The 15,063-nt window shown below is 27.9% G+C and overlaps 1 protein-coding gene across 5 annotated transcripts; it reads right to left on the bottom strand.

The window, feature by feature from the left end:
• Positions 1-2,732: 2,732 nt before the first annotated feature.
• LOC111032231 lies at positions 2,733-13,111 on the bottom strand. 5 transcript variants are annotated; one of them, XM_022312496.1, is made up of 16 exons: positions 12,700-13,111; positions 10,599-10,646; positions 9,326-9,416; positions 9,104-9,211; positions 8,872-8,982; positions 7,220-7,336; positions 6,907-7,160; positions 6,252-6,423; positions 5,686-5,830; positions 5,355-5,520; positions 4,908-5,281; positions 4,347-4,524; positions 4,011-4,285; positions 3,781-3,949; positions 3,359-3,697; positions 2,733-3,277 (listed from the first exon to the last, which is right to left on the bottom strand). In XM_022312496.1, exons 2-16 carry the CDS (start codon positions 10,635-10,637, stop codon positions 2,870-2,872), a joined length of 2,946 nt encoding a protein of 981 aa, XP_022168188.1. In that variant the 5' UTR covers positions 10,638-10,646; positions 12,700-13,111; the 3' UTR covers positions 2,733-2,869. The 5 variants fall into 5 exon arrangements, with proteins under 5 accessions (XP_022168188.1, XP_022168187.1, XP_022168189.1 ...); XM_022312495.1 differs by having other exon boundaries at positions 2,734-3,277; positions 8,872-8,985; XM_022312497.1 differs by lacking the exons at positions 10,599-10,646; positions 12,700-13,111 and adding an exon at positions 9,845-9,960 and having other exon boundaries at positions 2,734-3,277; positions 8,872-8,985.
• Positions 13,112-15,063: the final 1,952 nt, after the last annotated feature.

Here is a 15,063-nt window from a genome sequence, read left to right as displayed (position 1 = left end):
TTGCGCTTACGTCTTTCACCAACATACAATTTGTATAAATGCCAGTAAAATTGTATTCGTTGAGTCAAAAAGCTTGAAAATGTAATACAAGATTGCTTATAAGTTGTTATAATAGCAGATGATAAATATTAATGATCCATAAACGCAATATTTTTTATAAGTATTTTAATCAACTATTTTTAAGTTAACAAATATTATTAAATGTTCTATTTTTAAAGCTAAGTATGTACCTAAAAACTAAAACAAGGATTCTCATTAATAGTTCATACTATAACCAAAAAATCTAAGTAATAAATTAATAATTATTTGTTCAAAATTGTGTATTAAAACCAAAAAAAACTATTTGTTATGTTGTTGAAATTTATAAAAATATTGTTCATGGCTACTTGAGACTTTTGGAGTACATTATTATATTGTACACTTACCCCTAGACAAAATAGTACCATACAATTTTCAAATGCAATTTTTTTAGCACAAATTTATTTAACCAATTGTAGTACTAATGACTACTAAATAAATTACTTTAATCACATTAGTATACAATTTATTTAGTAATATTATAGGCTGACTGTCTTCTTCGCTCAGAATTGTTTTTTATGGACAACGATTATTGAATTAGAATTTAACGCATCTATTAGTTATACTTTCTAGACACCTAATGTACAGCTCAGCATTATCCACTTACCAGCTTTTTTTTTTTACTGAATTTATTAATTTCCATACAATTTATTATATAAACAACTTTAAAAATTGAAAAGAGACAATTTACAAAATTAACAGAAGTCATAAGAACCTTAGTAGTAGTTTGTACAACTCTCAGTATAAAATCTACGTTTTCAAAACACAGATAATATTTGTATATTTATATCATGGAGTAATATAACACTATAGACCTTTAGATAATTGTATAATTACTCAAGTTTTTATATGAAGTCTTCAAATCGTTTTTCATTTGGAATAGTTACAAATGTATATAACATATAGTCATAATTGTTTGTTTCTAAAAGATTTTAGATTTAACGGTTTTTTATAAAATTAATTTAATACAAAAATGTTATACTTGACATTTATGGATAATGATCAAGTATCAACTATCGATAGCTCTTATATACATTTTATATGCATGACCATGGATGGATAGGCCTACTGGGAAGCCTAGAATTTTCCAGCAAGCCCCCTCCCTTTTTTTTAAAGTTTGACATAATGAATTTGTAATGGCTTTTTTTTCATTGAAAGATATCCACCCATGTTGATGAGTACATCTAAAAACTATTAGTTATAAACAAGTTTTGAATACTAATATAGAAACTTAAATTATTATTGTCTTCAATATGCTAGTTAAGAAGACATTATACCCGCATGTGCTGTCTTCGTCTTAGAAGTGCATAACGTACAAAATTATGTTCAGCAGATCCCCTTTAGATCTGTTAATTTAAAAATTAGAGTGAATTGACCTCTTTTTAAAATTAAAGGTGACATTATTATGGAGGGCATCTCATGGGCTTTTTATTATATTTTAATTTTAAAGAGAGTTATGAGTATTAAGATGTACAAACAAAGTACAATTGTCAATTTTAAAATACTCATAACTCTTAACGTCCTCTTAATAAAGAATGTTATGAAAAATTAACAATTTATATAGGGTGAAAACTTGAAACACAATTGAAGGGGTTCGTGCAAGAACGAGATAACTCCATTTTTCAAAACTTTTCAGGAAACAATAATGTTAATTAAAAAATATTTAAATTATTGATAAATATAATTTGGCAATTAATTTAGATACATTAGACCACGATAAAAAAAGATGCCGTAGTAATTGATTTGATTTTCTTAATTTCTTTGAGATGATAGCTAATATTAACCTACATTTTTGGAGTTGTCTTGTTTTTTGACCAGAACCGTGTATTTATTATTTATTCATAATTTGTTTTAATACAAAAAAAATATTATTATTCATTCTGTTTTATTTATTGAAGTATGATTTTATGAATCATTTTCAGACAAAAAAAACAAATTCAGAGTAGACAACAATCGGAGCAAAAACCAGATAACTCCAGAGTTATCTGGTTTTTCAACGGAAAAAAAAACCAGACAACTCCATTTACTTTATATCTCCTATACAAATGATCGGAATTGTCTCGTCCTTGCACAGATATACTCATAATTTTTTTCTTGATAAACAGCCAAAACCTCATTTTTCAAAAAAAATGGAGTTATCTATCTCATTCTTGCACGAACCCCTTCAATTTCCTTTATGTACCTATTTCAAGTACTATAACAGACACAAAAAGACAGTTTTTATTTTATTTTTGGATTTAAGCAAGATACATAGTTGGTTATTGAAATTTAATTATTTATTTTATAACAAAAAAAATGTACCAAACTTTATAATAAATCATAAAATCATATCTAAATTAAAGACAATTGATTTCAGTTTTAAAAATTATATACTGCATGAATTCTTTTTCATAAAAAGTACATACAATTTATCTCTGTTCCTTAAAAAGTTTTTGAACCTAATTTTATTTAGATTTGAACCAAAATTTAATTACTATACAATGAATAGCAATATTTACTTTTTCAAGTTATAGATTTATATTATTTACAAAATGAAAAAAAAAATTATAAATGAAATAAAATTATTACAAATATAAATCTACTAAATGTATTATAATATTTAAGCTTAATGATCAGTTATTATTATACATATAGTAAAATATAATACATATACATTATAACTAATAATTTAAATTGTTATTATAATCTCCACCTTGAAGTACAAAAAATTTTTTTTCATGGTCACAAAAAATAGAATCATAACGTGAAAGGTTTCTCATGTAAAGAAACAAATGAATACTACAAATTTTGTTTAAAGATCAGTATAGTGTTCACTCAAATAAACTCTAACTGTTCCAGAAAAGGGAACCTTAATTACCTTAGTCTTAGCATCAGGCATCATTGTATCTAACAATTGCTCTAGAGCAGGAACTGAAAGTATATCAACATTATCTGACTTGTCTTTTTCTTTTTCGGGAACAAGCTCATCTCCTGGTCGCTGTCTGGGCTTTCTTGTTCTCAGTATAGGTATATTGTTGGTTGCTTCTTTGGTTTGGGATATATCTAAATTATAACCAATAGTATGCTGATTCTGCTGATATTGAGTTATAAATAAGTCTGTAACACGGAGTAACTCATGAGTCAATCCCCAAACCAAATGAGTTAATGTCTTGGAGAGTTTTTTGAGACAATCAATTAGGTGACAGTTAGTAGTTGCAGACTAAAAAAAACAAAACAATATTGGATAAATATTAATAAATAGATTTTATATAATAATATAATACATAATAAGTATACATACTTGGCTCACATAAGCAGGAATAATCAGTAAAGCTTTAATACCATAACATTTTTCCAATTCATCTTCAACAGAGTTAGTGAATTCTATGTTTATCAATTCCAAAATAGTGAGCTTTTCAAGACTTCTAATAACAGTAAAAACATCCTGTGCAAATAGTTCCCATCTACCACAGCAATTTTCTAATCTCAATGATTTCAGATTGACAAATTTTTTAAGGGATACTGCAAAATCCTTCGATAAGCAATCGCAATCTCCAATTTCCAAAATCTCAATTTTATCAGTGATAGTATCCAAACTCGGACAGATGTCTTTTGGAAATGATTTAATAGAGGTTAATGACTAAATAATGATAGTAAAAATAATAAGAGTAAATATAATTATTTAATTTTCTTATATATATGATTGGTTGTTACTAGACTTACAATTTTTTTCAAATTTACTAATTTTTCAAATGATGGCAATGACGTCAATTTCATTCCAGTTAAACCTTTTAGTCTTAATTCTGTGAGCTTTGTCATTTGTCCCAAATAATTTAAGTCTAGGACCATCAAATCATTAACATTTTTTGCCTCTTTTGTTACATGTGGATTTCTAAAAATAAAATCAATTATTAAAACCGTTGAAAAAAAATGAATTCTATTTTCTTTATTACTTTATTGAAGAAGCATTAAGTATTTCAATTTGAGGTAATGAGTAAATAATATCTTCAACTACATGGGTAGGACATCTATACAATTCAATGGTTTTTAATTTTTGTGCTCTTTTCATTGCTTTAGAAAAACGCAACCAAAAACTTTCGAATTCTTCAACTTTAACAGGTATCAACATACGTCTAGTGTCTAATGTATCAGTTCTCTGTTGATCAATAGAGTCTACGAATCTTTCCCAGTCATAGACCATAGAATTTTTTAAACGTACATTCTGCCACTAAAAATATATAATAAATTAGCAAAAATACATTACATAAAATTTTAAAGTTAAAACTTACTAAGAACTTATTCATTGCAATTATATGCCAGGCGGTACATACTCTAGAAGCTGATAAAAGCTCATGCGTTTTCAGATGTTTAAAAACATGCCTCAACGATTTGACCATGTAATTGAATGACTGCATTGATGCGAAAGGTGTTACAATTTCTCTTACTGAACCATTCATTTCAGAATTCCTGGAAAATTTGATTGAAAAAAAAATATTAAGTTTATAATTATTTTGTTGTTATTATTGTAAGAAAGCATTCTTAAATATTTATTTATGTTCTTGACCAGGCACATATAAAGACCACTAGCTTTAACATGCAAACAAAATTAGGCCTCAGAACATGTATGAAACAATCATTTAATAACAAATAGGGGTTGAAAGGAATATAGGAATGCTGACTTTCTGCTCAAATCTGAAAACAAACACAATCAAATGATTAAAGTAGTAAAAAACTGAACATTTAACATACACTCATTCATACAAATAAGACCAATGACCAACGCTACTGTGTGCCTGGTCCATTACTACATTCCTCCAATAGATATAAAATATAAAAATAGATTTACTTACTCATCCAGATTTTTAGGTTCTTGAATAACACAAGTCATCAAACTAGGTCCTCGTGTTTGTTTCATTTCATAGACATACTGTTCATGAAAACTACCATCAACCATAGTAGTTTTGTATACATTTCCTTGACAAATAACTGTATTTATTATATCAGAGTCACTATCATCACTATATTCATCAATTTCATAATGGGTTTCTTCAGTTTTAGAAATTGGTGTTCTATCAATAATAAAGTTAGGTGTATCTGACGCTTGATGAACTTGTCGTATACGAATTGGTTCAACACGTAGTTGTTCCGGTTCAGAAGCACCAACAACCACTGTATGCGAAGACTGTACACGTCTATTTCTTTGTCGCACAGTAGATCGACAATTCTAAATAAAAAATATAAATAAAAAAGGAATAGTTGTTTTGAAAAAATAATGACAACTGCAAATAATCACTTACTATACAGACATAACCAACAATTTTTAAATTAGCATTTAAATTTACACATGCTGGATGATAGTAGACCAGACATTGAGCACACATTAAAGTGGCAGGTTCATCACTATTGGGGCACCGTATCCCACAAGGTGTCTGCATAATGACTTCACCATCTGATGTTGACAACCTATTTTTATCCATTCACGTATATGGTTTGATTGAGGAAGGATTATGAAGGAAGCATAAGGATAACAACCCCTTAATTTTGCATTACATTTGTGAAGCCAAATAATAAACTAATAAGCAAAAAACTGTTTAAGCATAATAATAAAATATGAAGCCAATATGTTACCGTCTTTTATTGGTTGTGTCATTTAAATCAATATCATCAAGTTTTGGAGAAGAAACTTTAGGTGACGCACTAGATTTAATAGCTTGCCAGTCTTCAGATATGTATTCAGGTGTAGATGAAGATGTATTCATTGATTCTGAATTACCTATGTAATAATGTAAAATGTTCATTCTGAATTTAAATTGCACAATAAAACACAAACAGATAAGAAGCAGATAAATACACAGGGACAGGGAGTTCCACCGAATGGAAAATTATATTGAATGCACATTTTGAAATTTGTGAATTATATTTTTTTTTTAATATTTCAGATAGATTACCTGTATGTGTGCATTTTAAAATTTTACAATGAGATTTAATATTATTTGGGATATACAAGTAGCACTTGACAATTTCAAGTCATTACCAATTGTTTGAATTTGGTTAATTTTATAATTTATAAGTTTATAGTAAGATACAAACAAATTATAATATATTTTTTTTGGTATACAAAATTAAAATTGATTCCCTTTATCATATTTTAAAAAATAATAATAAAATAGTGTGAAAAATGTATTTACTTTTACCTTTTTTAGATCTCGATCTTGAGGAAGTCTTAGCATTTTTAAAAACAACTTTCATTTTACTCGAAGACTTGTTGTTTTCATCATCTGACAATTCATAATCAAATGGTGGCCGCTGTACTACGGGTGTTTTAGATTTTTTAGGTCTAACGGCAACACCAACAAAAGAGTCTTCCTAAAAACATAAAAATGTATGAAGAATTGAAAATGACTCTAGTAAAATGTATAATATTGTAAGTTCTTTTTTAGTAAGGAAAAATTATTTCATAAACTCAAAATTGAAAGTTATGCAAGCTGACAAACTTTTAAAAAATTCTATTTTATTTAATTAAAAATTTTTTTTATAAAATAGAAGCAAAATAACTTTTGACTTTTAATTGTTAGGTTTTAAATTAAAATTTTTTTTTAATAGTTATTACTAAAAATAGTCTAAAAATTTTTAACTGTTCAAAATTCTTGAAGTTTAAGATATTCAAAGGTTCTAAGAATTCAAGAAAAAGCAGGGAAGAAATAAAAATTTTTAATATAATATACCAAGTAAAGCAGGCAAATTAAAATTTTTTTCTTAATTGTTTAAAGACTATGGAATAACTTGCTACATACAATAGACAAAAAATAGATATTTTCACTTTAAGCATATACAATTTGTTTTCATTACTTTAGATAATTTAGAATTTGCATCTCTGATCAGTTCTTTAGACCGGTCATTCATGCCAATTGGTTGTTTTAAAAACGTAAAACTTTCTATAGTTAGATCTTTATCAGCTGAGATGTCCAATTGTTCCTGAATTTCTCGTAATGATCTAAGTTTTCGGTTACTTGGAGAATAATAGTATACATCACCATTTCTATTTGCCCGATTAAGAATAGTAGATTCACCCGATGTTCTGTAAACTAATTCTCGTTTCCATCCTAAAAATTATTAAACACAAATAATACAAAAATATAGAACATTAATACAATTTACTTACCATGCTCAAATGGAAGTTTATAAATAGCATCACTGATATCAACATTTATTTTTCTACCTGTACTACGGCGCGTTCTAGAGTTAGAAGAGGTAAGGTTGAATGTTGGAGTACTAAGTTCTACAAATATTAAAAAGAAATAAATATTTTATAATATTACACATATTATGAAACTTATAACGAACAAAAAATATAATTGGTATTATTAACTTTTATTACATAAGATACATAAATAAATAACTGTTACCCTTTTAATTTGAAATTTCTGAGAAACATTATAATTCGTAAATATAAGATATCAAACCAAACAAATATAATCTTAATATTTAATATTATTTACATTAGTTGGTACTTAATACTATAAAATTATTGATTGTAGTGCAAATCTACACATTATTTGAACCAAACACCTACCTAGTGAATTGTGGGGTGTAACAAATTTATACTCTTAAAATTATTCTCAAGCTACCCATAATTCTTTTTTTTTTTTAAATACTAAGGTTTAGCGTACACAATTTAAAATTAATAAAAAAAAATATGATTCTTTTTGAGTAAAAAATGTGAAGTAATTATCATATTATAATTGCAATAAAAAATAAAATGTTTAAAAACAATCAAAAACCCAAACAAATCGCAATATAATTATTTATTATTTAAATAAAATGAGAAATTGATAAAATATAATAGAATATTATTGTTTTTTAGATATACAAAAATTAAAACAAATAAGTATTTCTGATATTTTTTATTTTTCAATATTGCAATTTTAGATTTATATTATTAAGAGGATGTCAGTGCAATATTTGATTTTGCCTTCAGACACACTAACAACATAGATCCATCAAATTCTCATATATTTATTTTTTTTTTGAGTGACCTTAGAATAAAATTACATATTACAAAAATTATAGAGGATAATATTTTTAAAAGGTTTGACATTGCTTCATATAATAAAAAAAAGTTGTAGTATAAATAATATGTTCTTTACTCATGTTATACCTCTGAACCTAAGACAGAATTACCCCAATTTTTTCATAGGCTGTTAATATCTATATTTATTTATTTTATAGTTTTAATTTCTTTAATTTAAATTTTTTATGAATTAGGTATATTTATAAAATATAATGTTATTCAGTACTTAATTAGTAACCATAAATAATATATGATATTGTGTTGGTACTCCAATACACATTTGAATTTTCATTTCCAAATACCAAATGCCAATTCAAAAAGATTAAAATTTAATATACCAAGTTTTCCACTATACTTTATCCGCATCTTAATGGTATAAAACTTAGTTGTCAACTGACTATTAATTTAAATTGATTAATTTATTAATTATAATGTAATTGATATTTTATTCAATCAAATAAAGTTTAATGATAATGCCTAAGAGAATATTTTTTTAATACACAGCAGTTAGAAGTTCAGGTGATGAACAATGGGTGTGTGTACAATAAAGAACATAAGATAATTAAGATGTAAATAAAGCAACACAACAAATATGTTAGAATATAATAATAACCATGGAAGTTAATGTTTAGTGTGTATTTATATTGAGTATGAATGAATTGGAGATTTTTTTCTTTCTCTATTAACGACAGGGAAAATTTGTTCATTTTCCAATAGATGTATTTTACATTATTTTCACTCACCTAAAGTAGGAGGGACATGTAATTCTGAAGATTCTAAAGTATCACATTGTAAATTGTCTTTCTTAAGCCTCTTACTTCGACTGTTTTTGTCATTAGGTTCTGGTGATGATACTACTAAAAATCAATTATAAAAACAATACATATAAATATTAAAAATTTAAAACGCATTCACCTACATGATATAAAATATAAGAACATAAGCCGGTTTACAAATATAGTCTTTACAACTTACAGTTTGATTTAGACTGTTTCTTTTTATTAACATGATTATTGTTAACAATTGATGGCTCTTCTATTTCCATAGGTTCGCCTGTTTCTTTACTGAGTTCCATTTTTAATGCTAAACGCGGTCATAAACAAAAAAAGTTTATAAAATGTATAATTAGTACAACACACATTAAATTTTAAGTTAAATACAAAAGTTATTTAAACGTATCATAAACAAAAACCTTACATTTTTTCTTATTATCAATAATTATCAATAGTTCATCATCAATATCAAATCCAATAAAACTTTGTTCTGGTTTTAAAAGCTTATTGGTTTCCTAAAAAATAAACAAATAAAAATTAGGTATAATTATATTTTTTTAAATTCATCATACACAATCTTGTTGTAATACACAATTAATACGACAAAAAAATGGAATGTTATTTTTGATATAAGCTAATCTATATAGACTTAATTCTTGGTATGAAATGAAATTGTTTTTATATAAAGAATAATACATAAATTAAGCATTTTTTATTCGCACAAGTATTAAGTGGGTAGGTTTTATTATATAATATATTTGTTTTATTATATTCACATTAGTTAATAAGATTAGTAAATATTAAATTATGACAAATTATCTTTAACATTGTTATTATTAATCTGCACTAAAACAATACACACTAAATTGTTTTGCATGTAATTTATAACTTTTACACTGATAGAAATACCTTATAGAAAATAAAAACAATATATTAAACTTACCATATAGGTACTCATTTTTTAAAACCATAATAATAAAAGGGCAAATATAATAACTTAAAAATGTTGAACAACTAAAATGGATAAGAAAACTCTTTCGATGTACAGTTGTCAGTACTCTAGTTAATGAGATAGGTGGTCAGTGATACCAACATAGAAATCATCTACTATATATTCTTAATCAATGTATTACAACACATAAAATGTTTAACTGAGTATAATTGACTAATGTTTTATAATATTTATAAAAAAATACAAAATGATTATGAGTTTGAAAGGATGTACACAAAACGCTAAAACAAATTCAAAGGTAAAAATAAAATGTTTATAATTAGACATACAGTCATCAACTATACAACTTTAAAGTTATTAGTATATTACTAATGATTAAATTATGCTGTTTTGGGGAAAACAAAGTTTTAACAAATCATACTTGGTACTTATAATTTAGTTCAAAAATTTTCCTCAATTTGTTGGTATAAAACCACCTTGAGTAGGTCTATAAAACCACAAGAACGACAAACTTCAAGTGACTTTTCACCTTTTTAGGTTTCTACAAAATTTTGGATTCCCCATAATTTTTGGCATACAAAAAAAAATGTATTTGGGAAATTTGGGGAAAAAAATTGAAAAAGAGTAATTTTATGAAGTAATTATACATCAAATTATTGTATAGCATACAAATCAATGTTAAATAGGTAGTATTAGTAAATATAATTTTTACTTAAAATATACAATATACAAATCTGTTCATTACTTTTAAACCAGCAGATTTCTTCCTCTCAGATTTATCCATTGTTGATAACTAGAAAAATACAAAGTTACCAAAATATTATTAGTTATTTTTTAAAGTTATAAAAGATAAAATAATTATTTGAAAATAAATTTGTTGGTCGTAGAAACTAAAACCTATAATTAACTATGGAATACAAGCCACAAAATAGATGTTATAATACTCAACACTGGTGTTTCGAAATCAAAAATTAAAATTTATAAGCTATACATGAAAAGTATAGTGTTCAAACAAAAATGTTGAAAATTCAAAAATTAATAGTTCAAAACTAAATTAAAAAAACAATTTATAAAAAATTATTAGTCACATAATAATAAGGATGAGTTCTTGAACTTATTAAATACCCCAAACTTCGAGAAATTCAAACAATTTTGAAGGTTGTTGGAAATTAATACTCAAAATTAAATATTTCAAACTCATCATTACAAACAGTTTAAGGAAAATCAAGTTCAATATAAATAAAAAATATCCACACCTTATAATTTCCAATTTGTCCCATTTACCCTTTATTAGCTTTTACAATTTTAAAAGTGTGTATCTGATTTCAGTTTGAAAGTTAAAAATGGATTTAAGTTTGACAAAAAAGTTTAAATTTTGAGTTCATGAAAATTGTAGCTTGACTCATCACAAGACACAAACTAAATTAGGAATAACTTAACAACTTTGTAATACTCAGCGTATTTGCCAACCACTTTACATCTCGTCAATAAGACTAATTTTACTCTTCTCATTGATAGAATATAATATAATATAATTTTTAGTATATAGGTGAGATTGCCTTTTGGTGTTTGCTATCAGTATATAGAATGTGTTGGCTGGACTAAAAGTCCTATTGCAGTTGACATACCCATTTATTTTGTTATGGTTTGTCTAATTCATACATAATAGTATTATACATGATATTTGGTGATCAAAATAGGTGGTAGAAAACTTTGAAGATAAAAAAATATGTTAATACACCATTATGATGTCAGTGTATATCAGTCTCTACCATCTAATTAAGAGTGGGACTAATAAACAAGAAATTATTAAAAAGTTGAAATTTATTGAAAAAGCTGATAACCTACTTCATTTAAACAAATCTTTTGAAAAATAAAAATAAAAATTCTCAAATAATTAGGTAAGTATAAATAATTAACAGACAATATATTTTTTTATACACTAAAATAGATAGGTACCTACAAAAATATAATAATTAGAAAATGTGAGAGGAATAGAATATTTTGATCATAGAGTGACTAATAGCAGGTTAATGAATTCATGTAGGTACCAAAATTATTAATTATTTTCTTATTCAGCAATAACCAATGTAATTACGATCGATACTGAATTCTACTGGTCCAATTATAATTTAGTTTATTTCATTAAAACACGTCAAGAGTACGGGAAAGCCAATTTTAGTGCAATCAAACGTGGTTCGAAACTCATCGAATTGAAATGATGGCCCTATTTCCATCCTCTGATATTTTCATGGTGACGAGCCCGAGCTTTATTTGAGTCTTACCCAAACACACATAGGCACTCAAAAGTGGCAAGGACAAGCAAATGACAATTTTATATTGTGCCACAGTGTCAGTATCAATGTGAAAAAAGTCATCAATTTTGCATCTATTCTAATTAATATTTGATTTAAACCAGTTTTATGAGATAAAATATTGCCAAGTAAATTCATAACATGTTGTACAATTTTACGTTAATGTAAAACTGTAAACATACGTCAACCGAATTTCGTAGAAATAGTTCGATCAGACCCTTACGCAGTGCCCCAAAGACTTTCAAATGAAACTGTAACGGTTTACTTCTCTCCACAAGCCCGTGGGAAGTTATGGTTAGAATATTGTTCACTAAATTTCCGTCATTAGAAGGTGATGACATTATGATTCGACGGGCACACTGTACACACAAGACGCGTCCGCAACGACGTCTTCAATGACACAAAATTCATTCGTAGGTATGAGTGAAACTGTTCACATATAATGTATAATATGTCCATATATTATAATAATAATAATATAAAACCACTAATAACCGCAAGTGTGCAGCTATCATGTGGATACATACGTACTCGGTTGAAATACAGGATATTATCGTGACAGGAATCGCACGATTCACGTGTGATGAGCAGGACGGACACGTCCAAGGATCGTTATACAAGCGTCTTCGAACGCCACAGTTGCCCGGGAAAATCACCACCAGTCAGATTACATGGATGCGGTTTTCGGTGGACGACCGGACAGAGATGATGTCACGATAACGCGCGAGCAGGATTCGAATCGCAGAGGCCGTTCGAGACCGATAACAAAATTAGTGAGGAAAACACGATAGCTCTGCTGCATTCGGCGAGTCGTCGTCGTTAATGCGTTCGTCCGTCAATCGGGAGATGTCAACAATATCAACAAATAAATCGCGGGAACCGGTGAAGCACGAGCGGGGTAGAGAAAAGCCAAGAGGTAGTGTGGTTGTGGAACGATGGGACGGGTCGTCGTGGGAAGATCGCGGGGATGACGCTTGTGGCGGCACCCGATAATGGTGCGGTGATGAAGAGGGGCGGACCAACCGTTTTTTCTTTCGTTATCCACGCTTTTTGAGGTTATGCAAATTATTGGAAAACTAGCCAATTCAATTTGATTGATCACCTCAACGAACGTGAAAATTCCATTTTCAGTTATGCACTCGCGGTCGTGATGATTTTTGCTAGGCGATTAAATTTTACAAATCAAAACCATCGAGTAATGAAGTGAAAGTGAAGTAAACGCACGTTCTTAACCTCAAATATGTTCCCGCTAGTCTTCGGGCCATTCAAATTTAATAACAATTTTAGTTATTATAACCATTATTATATTTTATTGGCGTAAAAATATGCCTATTTTCATAATATTTTGAAAAATTATTCTATTGTATACTATGAAATTATTGTTACTCAATGATAAATTAGTAATTATTATTCGGAATACTTATGAGTTATAACTACTATGTACTCATTGTAGTATTATTATTACTATTATTATTTTAGGATTAAAACACTCAATGACTTAGCCAAATCCTACTACATTAAATTTCACTCAAAGCTTCGAGCTCATCCAAATCCCATAGTTAAATGTATATCCTCTACCTCAATTATACCTAGAAGTAGGGTTACCATACGTCCGGATTTCAAACACCTGTCCGGATTGGCGTCCGGATTTGAAAAATGTCCGGATTTTATAAGGGTAACCGTTTAACGTGGTTATATTGATACAGAAAGTTATGTTTGGTGACAGATTTCTGGGTTCACTCTGTATAAATTAATAATATCTAATTTCTATTTATTAGTATAAGTTAATTAATTATAACATGTTTAACCTAATAACTCTTATGTAGACGTTTTATTTATAGATTTAAATAAAATTGTATTAATGAAAGAACAATACTGTTTAACTTTAATTTTACCCCCCCTCCCCCGGAAACGGAACTGATGTCCGGATTTGGTCTAAAAACATGATGGTAACCCTACCTAGAAGGCTAAAAAGGCAATGGCCAAGAGATTTGCTCAATAATGAAAAAAACATAATAAAAAACATAATAATAAAAAAAAAAAAACTCTAATTTCTGGTCAATCAACCACTTGCCCCTGCACAATGCATACGTTACCTTGGTATCCTTATCGACCGCCGTCTCACTTGGAAACCTCACATAATTAGCAAAACCCGTACACTAAATGACCGCTTCCGACTCCTTCGTTCACTTCTAACATCAAAGCACATGAAACTTTCCAACAATTAACAAACACCTGCTTTACAAACTCCTACTCAGACCCATCTGAACTTATGGGATTCAACTATGGCGCGCTGCCAAAATCTCCAACATCAACCGCATTCAAAGATTCCAATCCAAAACTCTACGCACAATTCTAAAAGCTCCATTCTATGTCTCTAATCACACCCTCCACACTGATCTCAAAATACCATTTGTCTCTGAACTAGCCAAAACTCATTATAAACGTTTCAATAGCCGCTTAGCTCGCCATAAGAATCCGTTAATCTCCGACCTATCATCTGCTTCAATCCCAGGTAACCCAGTTAAAAGACTTAAAAGACAGTGGTGTCGCGACCTGCTAGCCTAATTTAGTCCTACTCATGTCGTAGTACCTCCGCTGGGAGGCCTCTACGGGATAATCTATCATTTATTTTTTATTTTTATTTTTTTTATTTTATTTTATTTACTTCATCTCTTATTCTGATTGTTCATGTATTGAAACAGATTGAATAAAAATACTTTAATAACAAAAAAAAAAATTTCTGGTCAGGTGGCACTGCTGGGAGCCTTCCTTTTCTGTTATTAATGTTATTTTGTTATTATGTCATCACAGTATCACACTTACTGTCTTACTGATTATACCATTGTATAGATTGTAAATACACTATGTTTAATAAAAAAAAAAAGGATTAAA

This window comes from Myzus persicae, unplaced genomic scaffold (assembly GCF_001856785.1).
Source record: "Myzus persicae strain clone G006 unplaced genomic scaffold, MPER_G0061.0, whole genome shotgun sequence".
Lineage (NCBI taxonomy): Eukaryota > Metazoa > Arthropoda > Insecta > Hemiptera > Aphididae > Myzus > Myzus persicae.
Note: the sequence above shows the minus strand (reverse complement) of the source record. Positions and strands in the feature narration are given on the sequence as shown.

Coding starts and splice junctions, on each gene's coding strand:
- LOC111032231 (XM_022312495.1), bottom strand. CDS start 10,637: ATGGATAAATCTGAGAGGAAGAAATCTGCTGGTTTAAAA. Junction 5,521..5,685: donor GACACAACCAATAAAAGACG/GTAACATATTGG, acceptor GGATAAAAATAG/GTTGTCAACATCAGATGGTG. Junction 4,525..4,907: donor GAACCTAAAAATCTGGATGA/GTAAGTAAATCT, acceptor CAAATTTTCCAG/GAATTCTGAAATGAATGGTT.